The sequence below is a fragment of the Felis catus genome, chromosome E3 (genome assembly GCF_018350175.1).
Source record: "Felis catus isolate Fca126 chromosome E3, F.catus_Fca126_mat1.0, whole genome shotgun sequence".
Classification (NCBI taxonomy): domain Eukaryota; kingdom Metazoa; phylum Chordata; class Mammalia; order Carnivora; family Felidae; genus Felis; species Felis catus.
In genome coordinates, this window is record NC_058383.1 from 37484066 (window position 1) to 37497788 (window position 13723).

At 45.3% G+C, this 13723-nt stretch overlaps 1 protein-coding gene across 4 annotated transcripts in view; it reads right to left on the minus strand.

Annotated features, from left to right (window-relative positions):
* The window catches only part of DNAJA3 (DnaJ heat shock protein family (Hsp40) member A3), a 29901-nt gene that overhangs the window by 15850 nt on the left and 328 nt on the right, over positions 1–13723 (minus strand). For all 4 annotated transcript variants that reach the window (XM_023246363.2, XM_006942387.5, XM_006942386.5 and 1 more), the window contains exons 2-5: positions 7791–7924; positions 3177–3260; positions 2248–2442; positions 1042–1194 (exon numbers count right to left, since the gene is read on the minus strand). In XM_023246363.2, coding sequence (XP_023102131.2) covers positions 1042–1194; positions 2248–2442; positions 3177–3260; positions 7791–7924 — 566 coding nt within the window. The remainder of the gene's footprint in view (positions 1–1041; positions 1195–2247; positions 2443–3176; positions 3261–7790; positions 7925–13723) is intronic.

A 13723-nucleotide genomic window follows, 5' to 3' on the forward strand; every position in this document is an offset into this window, starting at 1 on the left:
ACCCCATTTTTCAGTCTCCTACAATCAATGCGGTGATCTGGAGTTCAGAAGTCAGTACGTGCCTCACCACAACTTCCTCATTAACCTCAAAGGGAAAATTAACAACTTTACAGTGAAGAATCCTGGTGGGCACTATCTTAACTAACTACTCATGATCCAATGTCACGTCATCACTAATGGGACAAACTGACACCTCACGACTCCTGACGTGATCCACTGTCAAGGGCACTACCCCTCTGTGGCGTTTCACCAAAAATGTGTGATCTGAATCTGGTCATGAGAAAATATCAGATGAACCCCAAATAAAGGGCATTCTACAAAACAGCTGGCCTGTAATCCTAAAAAATGTCAAGGTCATAAAGAAAAAGAAAGGCCGAGAAACCGTTCCCAGATTAAAGGAGACAAAAGATATGACAACCAAACACTATGCAAAATCCCAGCATGGATCCTGGATCAGGAAAAAAAGGACATTGTAAGGACAAGTGAATACATGAGAATGAGTACAGAAAATGGTATTCTAGCAACATTAAATTTCCTGATAGTGACAACTGTGCTGTGGTTGCATAAAAGAACATTCTTGTTCCTTGAAAATACACAACAGATATGACAGTGCAAGTGGGACAGAATGTTAACAACTGGTGAATCTGGGTAAGGAATAAGGGAGTGGCTCTTTATACTGTTCTGTATGTTTGTATTATATAAAAACTTACCAAAAGAAAAAAATGATTACACTTCAAGCAAAATTTAAACCCCCCGCCCCCCAGCAACGGTTTCAAATTACCAAAATTTTCAGGGAAGTGTATTTTCAGGGAAGACAGCACAGGATCACTGACCAAGACAGAGTACTCTTGGGAAAAGAAAGATCTAGATAAAACAGTCCCACCTAGTCACGGACACTCAAAAGCACCAAGCACTGCCAGATAACTCTCCAAGGCTATCCACAGGAGCGTAGAAAAAGAGCCAGCAAGGGGTGTGGGGGGGGCCAGAGGCGAGGGATCCCAGGCCGGGGCGGGGGGGGGGGGGGCTCTGCCACACTCTCACCATGCCGGAGCCGCCGCAGTAATGGCAGTTCTGCATCTTGGTGCCAGGCTCGTTCCCCTTGCCGTCACACCGCTCGCAGGTATCAGTGATGTTCACGGTGAACTCCTTGTTGACCCCCTTGGCAGCCTGATTAAACGTCAGCTCCATGATGTACTAAAGAAGTCAGAGGGCAGCCTGTCATCTTTGGTTAATTACCAAAGTGATCCTCCACTTTGAAAGTAAAGGAGGGCAATGGTCAGCGGTTTTCATTCACGTTACCTCTTCTTTTAAACTGGGCTTTATTCTTTACGATGGTTTTACACGTTTATAAAATTGAGAGGGAGGTATCAGGATCTCCCCCTGCCCCCACACATGCACAGCCCCCACCAGGGTCAGCATCTGTCCCCGGGACGTCCATTTTTTATCAAGGATGAACCCACATGGACACATCAGAGTCCCCCAAAGCTCGTCTTCCACTTTAGGGCCCACCCTTGGTGGTGTATTTCCTAAGGGCCCGAACAAATGTATGACACGGGTGTGTCGTTACAAAATCATAAAGGACTTTCACTAAATGTGAAATTTCACCAAAAATCCTCCATGCCCCACCTGTTCATCTCTTCACCCAGCTACTTATTTTTTAACTCACCTGTCCTCTAACAAGTAGGAATGGATGGGACTCGACTGACTCTGCCCTACATCTCAGGATTTTCAAGAGGGAATGCTTGTTTGAAGTGAAAATGTACTTTTCAACAAACTGTTCACAGATAATATTTGTACATAGTCCTTATAGACAGCTCGAATGATCCCCAAACATAATTTAAGTCATAAAACATGCTCCCTCTCTCAGCTCTGATAACATCTTATTAGGAATAAATATGCAAGAGGTAGAATTGGTGTTGTGTCTCCGTTCCGGCACCGAGCTCTTCTACAATAATGCAGCAAGCTCCAGACAAAATGCACCCGAATCATGGACCCTCAAAGCCTTCGCCTCAGGCTGCCTGATTAAGCAATCATACAGCTAAAAAGGATTACCTACATGGTTTTTCTTAAATATGGGAATTATTTCCTACCAAAATGGCTGCCTCCAGATCATTCCATTGAAGATGCTTTGGGGTTTTTTTGTGTTTTTTCTGTTGTTGTTTTTTTTTTTGAGAAAAAGACACATAAAATGTTTGCCTCACAATGAGCGGCTAAAATGTGAATGATTCTTTAAAACAAGGAGCCTACCTCCTGAGGCTGACTGAACACACTCTGGAAATCCCCAAAAGAAGAGGATGAGAATTCCCCGAAGATCTTCCTGAAGAGCTCCTCGGGGTCGACAGTGGGGCCCCCTTTCCAGTAGCTCTGTCCGGAGGCGCCGGCGTCCGAGCCCGCAGAGCCGTAGGTGTCATACTGTCTCCTCTTCACTTCGTCACTCAGCACCTACCGGAAAAGGCCCAGCGGTCAGGCGCCACCAGGTCTCCCGAGCCCCAGGACACGGCACAAGTTCACACCGTGTGTACAGGTAAGGGTGCTGGATCAGCATTACATTTCCTGCTTTTGACAAGTGTACTGTGGTTAACGTAAAAGAATGTTCTTGGTCTTAGAAAATTCACACTCGAGTACTGAAGAATAAAGAGATACGGCGTCTGTGACGTACTCTCAGATGGCTGGGGGATGTGCACACTCATACAGCAGGTACACGATACTCTACGTATCGTGAGTCCCTACAGACCCTCTAAGTCTGGGAAGGTCGCTCTGGAACGGCTCAGCAGCCCGCCACAGTGTGCACTTCATCCCTCTGACTACATTTCAAGTTCCTCACGGGCGGCCTCCTACTTTTACAATACGCACCATCCCACTAGACAGAGATGCCCTAAGGAGGGGGGTCAACAAATAAGTGTGGAATTAATTAATCCAACCAGGAGCTCCCAGACCCGGCTATAAATCAGATGACCTGGGAGCTCTGTTAATACAGATTATCAGACCGTTTCCTACTGAGATTCCAAGTGAGATCTAGCAGGAGACCTGGGAATCTTTTCTTCAAGGAGGTAATCTGGTATGGGGACAGTCTTCACAACAGACCTTATGACATGTCAGGTTACCCTGGGCAGCACACTGTGATGTACCCACACAGCTGAATGACAGTAACTGCACACACAGGTACGTCGCATTACCTCATAGGCTTCTGCCAGCTGGGAGAACTTCTCCTTGGCTTTGGGATCATCCTTGTTTGTGTCTGGGTGGTATTTCTTGGCCAGCTAAGGGAGAAAACCATAAATTACAATGGACACATGATGATTACTAACACTGGACCTCAAATAACAGTCATAATCTCACCTCCCTTACAGCATTGGTCTGTTTTGAGATTTTGCAACCAACAGCAATTTTTTTTTTAACGTATGTTTGTTTGTTTATTTTTTGAGAGACAGAAAAAGACAGCGTGCAAGGGTGGGGTGGGGAAGGGCAGAGAGAGAGGGAGACACAGAATCTGAAGCAGGCTCGAGGCTCTGAGCTGTCAGCACAGAGCCTGACGTGGGGCTTGAACTCACGAACTGTGAGATCATGACCTGAGCCAAAGTCAGACGCTTAACCGACTGAGCCACCCAGGAGCCCCATCAACCAACAGCAATTCTTAAAACAAGGCCTAAGACTTTAAAATAAACCATCTCTTGCAGCAACTGGGTTACTCAGTCAGTTAAGTGTCTGACCAACTCTTGGTTTTGGCTCAGGTCATGATCTCACGCTCTGTGAGATCGAGTCCTGCATCGGGCTCTGCGTTGGCAGCATGGGACGTGCTTGGGATCCTCTCTCCTCTCTCTCTGTCCCTCCCCCCAACCACATTCGCTCATGCTCGCTCCCTGTCAAAATAAATAAATAAATATTTAAAAAATGTCTTTAAAAAATAAAATAAATAAAAGTAAAATAAAATAAACCGTCTCTTCAAATCTGACACATATACACATTTTTTAACCACAACAAATCTCTGCCAAAAAGAACAAATGCTTTAGAACTTGGGCACCTTTGTGAAAGCAGTGGAAAACAGTGTGTCTGATGTACCATCAACTATGTAAAAAGAGAAGAAAATAACTGGATACGTAGATGTATCTGCTGTACAAGTTATTTCGGAAAACATATAGCAAGCCAGTAACATTGGTTGCAAAAGGAGGGATGTAAGAGAACAGGAGGGAGACTTTCTACCGAATATACTCTTTTGTATTTGCTTAATTCTGAACAAAGGAAACGTACTGCCTCTTCACAACACTAGTTTAAATATTAAAAAAGAGTAAAATCTCACTAGGCTGTCCGCAGCTGAGCCGAGCCACTCTAAAACTACGGTTACCCTCCAGGCACTCTGAGCAGTGCTGTGCTTTGCAGGTGGCTCACTGTTGGCTCACTGTTTGCTGCGGCTGCTGACCCCTTCCAAGTCTGGGTCACTACAGGTCCCTCACGTGAGGGAAGGAGGCACACGGAATCCAACCGCGGACCGGAGAAGCCATGTGGCTCGGACGCCACGCCACCAGCAGCTGGCTGCGGTTAGGGTGCAGGAAGTTAAGTGCACAGCCTCCGGGTCAGAGAGTCCGGATCCACTGTCTGTAGCCCTGAGACCCCAGACAGAATGTCACTAAGCACAACTTCCTCGTCTGTCAAATGACGATAACGGTACCTACTCCACAGGGTTGTGGCTGGGATGAGATGAGACACCACATATTCTAAAATGAACACAGGGCACGGCCCACGGCGACATCAGCCATTATTAGGACACAGAAGGGAGCAGAGGATGTAGTCAGGAGGTGGGGGCATCTGGCAGGAATTTCAAATTTTCAACGACAAGCCAAAAAATCACTGATACTGAGTAACAGTATACCCCAAATCACCAGGATGACCACCGGAAAATACAGCACTGAGGCAGAGAGCCTCAGAGCTTACACACGAGATACCACGTCCATGGCTTAGGTGAAAAGAAAGAAAGGAGATGTCACATGCAAATAGTGCATTTGAGCCAAGACAAGATGAAACGGTGTCATGGCTCATAATGCCAAACGAGGATGCAAAGGAGTTCAAATTCAGAAAAGTACAAGGAGACATCACAGGGCTGTATGGGCCAGGCCGACTCCCAAAGACCCATGCTGGAGACACAAGTACAATGACCACAACATGGAACAGTCGGATTTTAGACAAACATGATCACATGAGATTAATATGGCTTGAAAGGGAGTTGAGCATATTTTAACACAATTTTTAAACATCCATCACAATTAAGAAAAGAAAAAAAAAAAAAAAAAGGAGGGGTGTCAGGACATTACCCACATCTGAGAAACATGATGGGATTATTTTCTGTGATGGGGAACTCACTTCTACCCAAGGTGGGTTGTATCATGATGGACAGCCTTCACTGTTAGAAAGCTCTTCATCAGAATAAGCCTAACCACCCCTGCTTTTGGTTACATGGGTGACTTTAATCCTCTTCAACAAAACAGCCCAGCAAATAACTGAGGCTGGATATCATGATCCCAGAGAGTCCTTTCTTTATGCTAAGAGCCAGACAAACAGCTCTCGATCTTCCACAGGAGCAAAAGAAGAAATACGCCAAGCCTGCAAAAGAAAGCCTGCAAAGAAAAGAACTGCAAAGAAAGAACTGGTCATGTGCCATGCAACTCTGGTTTCCGGGAGGAATGAGGATGGTGGCAGGTGGCCAGAAACATCCACCCACTCCCCAAAGGCAGGCCGACAGAAGGAAGGCAGCGCCAGCCATCAAGAATGAAAAGAGCCATCAGCGGAAAGGCAGAGTACGGCTCCCCTGGCATCTCTGAGCTCAGTCCTGCTTCCGGAGACGCTGGTCCTCACAGCAGCTCGTGGGAGCACACCAGAGGCTGCGTGCTAAGCCCCGGATCAGGGTCTCAGGGCACAGCCAGGACATCACGGTGGGCCACAAAGGCTGGTCCCAAAAGCCACGGCAAGAAACAATGGTGTACTCATGAGATTAGCTTAAGGAAAAGAGAGGCCTTTTTGCAGTATTTTAGTCTCATGTGTGACACATAGTGACTTACGGGGCCTTGGGCGTAGGTCACAACCTCTCCAAGCCTCTGCCATGAGGATGAAATGACGCAATACACACAAAGCTTTCATCAAGTCCTGACCCCAGAAATTGCGTTGTAAAGACTACTTTAAAAATGTCGTTTTAAATTGCACAGTTTTACCTCATCTTTTTACTTCCACACCTAAAAACTTGAATGGCTCCCTACTCTCTTAAATTAAGTTTCTAGGGGCGCCTGGGTGGTGCAGTCGGTTAAGCGTCCAACTTCAGCCAGGTCACGATCTCGCGGTCCGTGAGTTCGAGCCCCGCGTCAGGCTCTGGGCTGACGGCTCAGAGCCTGGAGCCTGTTTCCGATTCTGTGTCTCCCTCTCTCTCTGCCCCTCCCCCGTTCATGCTCTGTCTCTCTCTGTCCCAAAAATAAATAAACGTTGAAAAAAAAATTTTTTTTTAATTAAGTTTCTAGGGGCGCCTGGGTGGCTCAGTCAACTAAGTGTCCAACTTCAGCTCAGGTCACGATCTCGCAGTTTGTGGGTTCAAGCCCCGCGTCGGGCTCTGTGCTGACAGCTCAGAGCCTGGAGCCTGTTTCGGATTCTGTGTCTCCCTCTCTCTGACCCTCCCCTGTTCATGCTCTCTCTGTCTCAAAAATAAATAAACGTTAAAAAAAAATTTTTTTTTTTAAATTAAGTTTCTAGTGCTTGCAGAGGGACTCACGTGTTCCCTTGTGGTCCCGGCCTCCATCTTTTCACTGCTCTCCCACCCTTACGTCAGGTACCTTACCTTCCAGTTCAAAGAGGAGAGACATGATATTCACTGTTCCCAAGCCAGGGTCTCTGTTTCCTAACCCCGTGCCTTTGCTCATTCCATTACAACATAAGTCTACTCAAAACCTATACCTGGGGTTCACAGCAGCACTACTCATAACAGCCAAAAAAAAAAAAGTGGAAACGATCCAAATGTCCAAATGGATAAATAAAAATGTAGCCTATCCACTCATTACTCAACCACTGAAAGGAATGAAGAACCGATACATGCCACAGCGTTGATGAAGCTTCTTTCCAGAGTGAAAGAGGCCATCACAAAAGTTCACACGATGTACGGCTTCACTTCTATGAAATGCCCAGAACAGGCAAATCCACAGAAACAGAAAACAGGTTAGTAATTGCAAAGGCAGAGGAAAGAGGAAACTGGGGAGTGAATGCTGATGGTATGGGGTTTTTTAAGCAGTTGAAAATGTACTGATTGTGGGGATGGTTGTAAAGCCTCTATGAATACATTAAAAACCAGTGAATTGTACGCTTTGAAAAAACATAAGGGAAGGGATTAGCTATCCAAGCCATGGCTGTTAGGTCTGGTCTTGATCAGTATCAGTTCACAAATATTAGGTTCAAAGTTTTTGCTGTCCTCCCCCGCCCCCACACACAAAGGAAAACAAAATTAAAAAAAAAAATCAAGAATCTTGTAGTGAATTTTCATACAAGTTACAAGGCACAGAGTAATTTTAAATACGAAAACAGCTTTGGAAAAAGATTTTTAAAGATTTTTAAAAATTTTGGGTTCTGCCTCTTTTTCTGAAGTGTTAACCAGCGGGACACTATGCACCTGAGGGACAGTCCAGCAAAGCCCATCACCTCATTCTACACTGTGAGCCACATGTCACCTACACGTATGGGCATACACGCTGCACTGGTGAGCAGACTAGACTGACAGCATCCCTTCTACAGTCTTGTTCCTAAAATCTGGCTTCCATACAGACCTGGTAATACGCTTTCTTGATCTCCTTCTGGCTGGCATTTCGGGGCACTCCTAGTATCTGGTAATAATCCTCTTTGGCCAAAGGGGAGCTCGTGTGGAAGGATGCAGTACGAACAAAAGGGTAACTTTTTACTCCTAAAAAAGAAAAAAAAAGGAAAGACAATCATTCTGGGAATGTGCTCAACAAAAGGAAGCTGTGAGTAAACACCCAGCCAGGTTACACCTGTGAAGGAACAGAGGTCACAGCTTAGGGTCAGCTTTCCCCCCAAGCCTGTTGGAGACCAAACTCACTGCACTTCAAAGATGGCCAAGGCCACTGTGTACAATGAACATAAAATGAAGAGTACTGGGCAGGGCTAATTCTGCTGGATCACGACACAATGAGGTCGTACCCTCATGTCTGCACCCCGGATGGGGGCTACACCGGGGGGGATGACTAGAAAGGGACCTAGCCCCACTGTCACACTACCTGAGCACCTGCCATGTGCCACGTACCTTCATATGCTGTCTTCCTTAATGCTTAACAATTCTCCAGGTTCTTTGCCTCCACCATACAACCTTGGGGATGTGGTTCTGGGGTGGTTCTCAGAGTGTGGTCCCTGGACCAGCAGCATCATCAGCTTGTTGGAACTATCCATTTTCGGGCCCCATCCCTGACCTGAATCAGAGACTCTGGAGGTGTGGTCCAGCAGGCTGTGTTTAATAAGCCCTCCAGGTGACAATTCTGCCACATGCTCAATGTGAGAACCAAAGAACTAAAGAAACGGCACTCAGGGTGCTGGGTGGCTCAGTCGGTTGAGCAGCCGACTTTTTTTTTTAATTAAAAAAAATTTTTTTTTCTTTCAACGTTTATTTATTTTTGAGACAGAGCATGAGACAAAGCTCTGAGCTGAGCTGTCAGCACAGAGCCAGACATGGGGCTCGACCCGCGAACCACAAGATCATGACCTGAGCCGAAGTTGGATGCTTACCCCCTGAGCCACCCAGGTGCCCTATTTTTTTTTAACGTTTATTTATTTTTGAGAAAGAGAGACAGAGTGTGAATGGGGGAGGGACAGACAGAGGGAGACAAAGAATCTGAAGCAGGATCCAGGTCTGAGCTGTCAGCACAGAACCTGATGTGGGGCTCGAACTCACGAACCACGAGATCATGACCTGAGCCGAAGTCGGACGCTTAACTGACTGAGACACCCTGAGAGGCTGACTCTTTATTTTGGCTGGGGTCATCATCCCAGAGTCATGGGATCAAGCTCTACATCGGCTCTGTGATGAGTGTAGAGCTGGCTTGGGATTCTCTTTCTCCCTCTGCCCCTCTTCCCCACTCGCACTCTCTCTCTGAAAGAAAAGAAAAGAAAAGAAAAGAAAAGAAAAGAAAAGAAAAGAAAAGAAAAGAAAAGAAAAGAAAAGAAAAGAAAAGAAAAGAAAAGAAAAGAAAGAAAGAAAGAAAGAAAGAAAGAAAGAAAGAAAGAAGAAAAATGGTTCTCAGTGTTTAAGGACACAGATCTAAGAGAATCTGATAAAAGTGCTGCCCCTCTCCTAAAAAAAAAAAAAAAAAAAGAAATACACCTAAATAGACACACGGGGTTAAAAGGCCCTATGCCTGAAACTAACTAACAGCTAACTGGGGTCAAGGCCCAAGGCAGAGAGCCACATGCCCTGCCCCCCTTCATGCCTCTGGCATCAGCAGTAGGAGGAACGTCCACTGGCGGACACATCCACTCAACTGCCCTCTGTGCACAGAGCAGAGAACTAACTTGGACTGGTCTGTCACCAAGTGAAGCAGGGGGAGCTGCCCCACAACTTGAGCCCTGCCTAACCTCCAACCAATTCCGTGACAACTGAAGACACGGGGCTGGGAGTGGAAGGGAGCCAAGTAAGAAAGAGCATGAAGATCACGACAGCTCCAGGTTTCTAAGACGAACTTCAGCCTACAGAGAAGGTTCTGGATGCACCATTCATTCATTCATTCAGTAAACACTCACTGAACATGTACTACTTGCCAGGCACTGTAGTTCTGTGCTGGGAATAGGCAGCAGACCATTCAGACACCGCCTTCCTAGAGCTTACATTATTCAATATATTAATACTGTAGTGGCAGGGAGGATACAATGTGAAGACAAGACCAAAGCCAGCGCCCTCAAGGAGCTTACAGTCCACATGGGAGCGTGGGAGACAGTGTACAAAGAAACAGTACACAAGGACATGCACAGTGAGAACACACATAGGGTCACCTAACCAGGGTTTCTCAACCTCACAATGTTGAGGATGGTATTGGATTCCTCTTGGTGAAGGGGCTTTCCTATTGTTATGGGCTATGTCTCTTAATTCATACATTGAGGCTCTAATCCCCAGTGCCTCAGAATGTGACTGTTATTTCGAGGTAGGATCCTAATTTTAAGTTTTCATTTATTTAAGTAATCTCTACACCCAACGTGGGGCTAGAACTCACAATCCTGAGATCAAGAGTCTCATGCTCTTCTGACTGAGCCAGCCAGGTGCCCCTGGAGGTAGGATGTGTAACAACTCTGCCAAAACATTGATCTTGGACTTCTAGTCTCTAGAAATGTGAGGATAAATGTGGTTCTCTCTTATGGCATCCCTGGCAAACTAAACTACTTATATGTCAAAGGATGTTCAGCAGCACCAACAACTTATAAGTAGTACACTCTACTGCCCCTCTACCCCTGTCACAAGAGAGCAACTCAATGTCTCCAGATATTGCCAAATGTCCTTTGCAGGGGAAAATCATCCCCAGTTGAGAAGCACTGACAACCCAACTGAAAAAGTTCAGGAAAGGCCTTTTAAGGCAGCTGCTGTTAAACTGTAGAAATTAGCTAGGCTAAGGAAAGGTTTGAATCTGCCCAGAATTACACCTGTAGTCCTTATGTCATTTGCAACAGATTCCCCTTATATTTTCAAAAGTGCCTCATTTGGCTGCTAAGTCATAGATCATCTTTGGTTCACATGAAAGTTCACATGCACCTAATAACTGCATGATGTAACTTGTATACATTTTATACAAGTAGAGATGTGGTTAGAGATAATGATGCTGATTAATGAGGCCTAGGAATATGGCAAAGGGCCTTTGAGCTATCCTAAGGAGTCAAGGTTTTATCCTGAGGGCAACAGGGAGTCACTGCAAGTGTTAAACAGGGAAGGGAACGCCTTTGCATGAGAAAGAGCTCTCAAAAACAACCCACAACTGGAGGACTGGGAGACTACTTAAAATTAATCTGAGCACAAAACACAACCAGGAGTGTTGAGGGATATCCAGGAAAGGGGCCAAGGTAACCAGACAGGAGGACGAGTAGGAAAGAGTCAGAATGATGAGAAATCAGAAGCAGCAAGTCAATCTCGACCTTCAGTATCCCCATACTGTTTCCTGTCCCGCACCCTAGACCCCCCAGAACACAAGGAGCAGACAGCGTGGAATCAGTGGGAGTTAGGCGACCACAGAGGTCTTTCTTTGGTCAGATTTGAGAGAAACAGAGCTAGCGGCCTAGTGCTCCTATACTCAGTCCCTCTTCACTCAGGAGTGAGGGGCTGCCCTGGTCCTGTCAGCCCCCACCACCCCCAGGCTCCTTCCAATCCAGGAAGAGACTGGTAGTGGCAGCTCCAAGAACGTGAGCAGAGACCTTGGACTCAAGAAACACTGGGATGTAACAACGTAACGTGCAAAAACTGCATGCAAATAAAGACACATCACATTTAACTATTACAAATTTGATGACTTTTGACATTATCCAAAAAGCACCAATGGTTAACAATAATTAAAGTTCATTTGGGGCGCCTGGGTGGCTCAGTCGGTTGAACAGCCGACTTCGGCTCAGGTCACGATCTCGCGGTTTGTGAGTTCGAGCCCCGCGTCGGGCTCTGTGCTGACAGCTTGGAGACTGGAGCCTGCTTCGGATTCTGTGTCTCCCTCCCTCTCTGCCCCTACCCCACTCACACTCTGTCTCTCTCTCCTTCAAAAATAAATAAACATTTAAAAAATTAAAAAAAATAATTAAAGTCCATTTAATGGACAAACTTTCCCCCAAGAACAATGTCTTGCCCTTTTTAGAACCCAGAATAGGATCAGCCTCCAAGTCACTCCAAGAATGACTAACCCAGAGTCAAATAACTACATTTTTTTCTGCCCTGGGAGAAAAGTTGTAATTAAAGTGTTGTTTTATGCCCTCTAATTGTATTACTAGATTTGAGAGAAGATCAAAGACCCATGTTTGGGAGCTGAGTTGATGACTTTAGATGTAATAACAAGAGTGTGTCTTGAAGGATGTCATCTCTCAAAAATATTCATCATGTGATACAAAACATGCCCATTCTGGGCTATGTGCTGATTGCGGTTCCTTAGTAAGGGTCCCCCAAAGGCTCAGTACTCGGTGTCTGCCTATCTCTCTCATATATACACAATCAACAAAAATGCTCCCCAAACTTGTACAAATGTACTATGAACAGAAATAGCTTAATAATTACCTAAGGAATAAATGAACAAAAAGATGCAGCCAAATTCTATTTAAAACAACACTGACATTAGAAAAAGTTAGCAAAACTTGAAACTTACCACTTTTGCTCATACTGAGAAATACAACATGACATCGCTCCGAATAACCCTGAAGAAACCTGAACAGACTACTGCTCTATCCGTGAGGAAATATTGGTGGCAAGAGCAGAATTAAAAAATGGGATCACTTGACCAAAACCTCATCCAATCTCTCTGTTCTCTGCTGTATCCCCAGTAACTAGAATAGTGGCCAGCATATGGCAGACTCTCGATAAATACCTGAGTCAATGAACAAATTTTCACAGTTAAGGAAACAGGGGTTCAAAAAGATTAAATAACTCACCCAGGTCCCCCCCCCACACACACACACACACACTGGTAGAGGTGAGTTTGTTCACTTTACAAAAGAATAACGATTACTGATGCTTTAATGACTCCCTTATTACACAAGCATTACAAAATTGCACCCCAACAGGCAATTTATCTTGTGTGGGTTATCTTGTCAGGGCCTGTTAATTAATTACCTTTGTAAATATATAGATAAATATCACTTGCACAAATTGTAGGGAACACAACCAATAAGACAATTCAGACACATGGTTGGTTATTCAGTGTTTCCTCCTTCCTCCTAACAGAAGTCATCCAACACAGAGCAGAAGAACCATCACAGACAAGCACCTAAAGGCTTAATACATATCACTTCTGTATCGCCTCCATCAATTAAGAAAGCTGGTTTTGAATGAGGGCTCTACCATCTTTTCACTTTGTCACTTTCTACAAGTCGTTTAATATCTAGACTTAAGCTTCTTTGTCTATAAAATGTAATAGCATCTATCACATGGAAATGACCCATGCCGGGTACACAGAAAAGCGCTCGATAAATGTTAGTTTGTATTTTTATTACAGTTGCCAATTTAAGAACTTATAAAAGACTACTAAGTGTATCCTTCAATTAAAACCACGTGACGGAAAGAGCGTAAGCTATTAAAGGACAACTCTACTCTTTTAGCTTTATGACCTTGGGCGGGTCAATTCTTCTTGCTAGAACCTCAGTTTCTCGTTCTTTAAAATGGGGATGACGACTCCATTCTTGCAGGGTTGTTACCACCAAGTGAGATGGGGCACAAAGTACCTAGCACCATAACAGGTGCTCACCGAATGGCCGTTACCTCCTCCTTTCCGGCTATAAGGTGAAAGGAGGAGACGGGATCGGAATAGGGTAAGGGAGCAGTGGCAGGCTGGAAAGAGGCTTCTAGAAATGTTGATAAAGAAGAGAAGACTGTAGGCCTACGGAACATTTCACTACTGCCGCCGAGGGCTCCATGCAACTCTCCCTGGTTTACCATTTCTCGGTAGCCATCTGGGCCTCTCTGCCTCCTGTTCGCCGGTCTCTCCAACCAATTCTGCATACAGGTCAGAAGATACCGTCC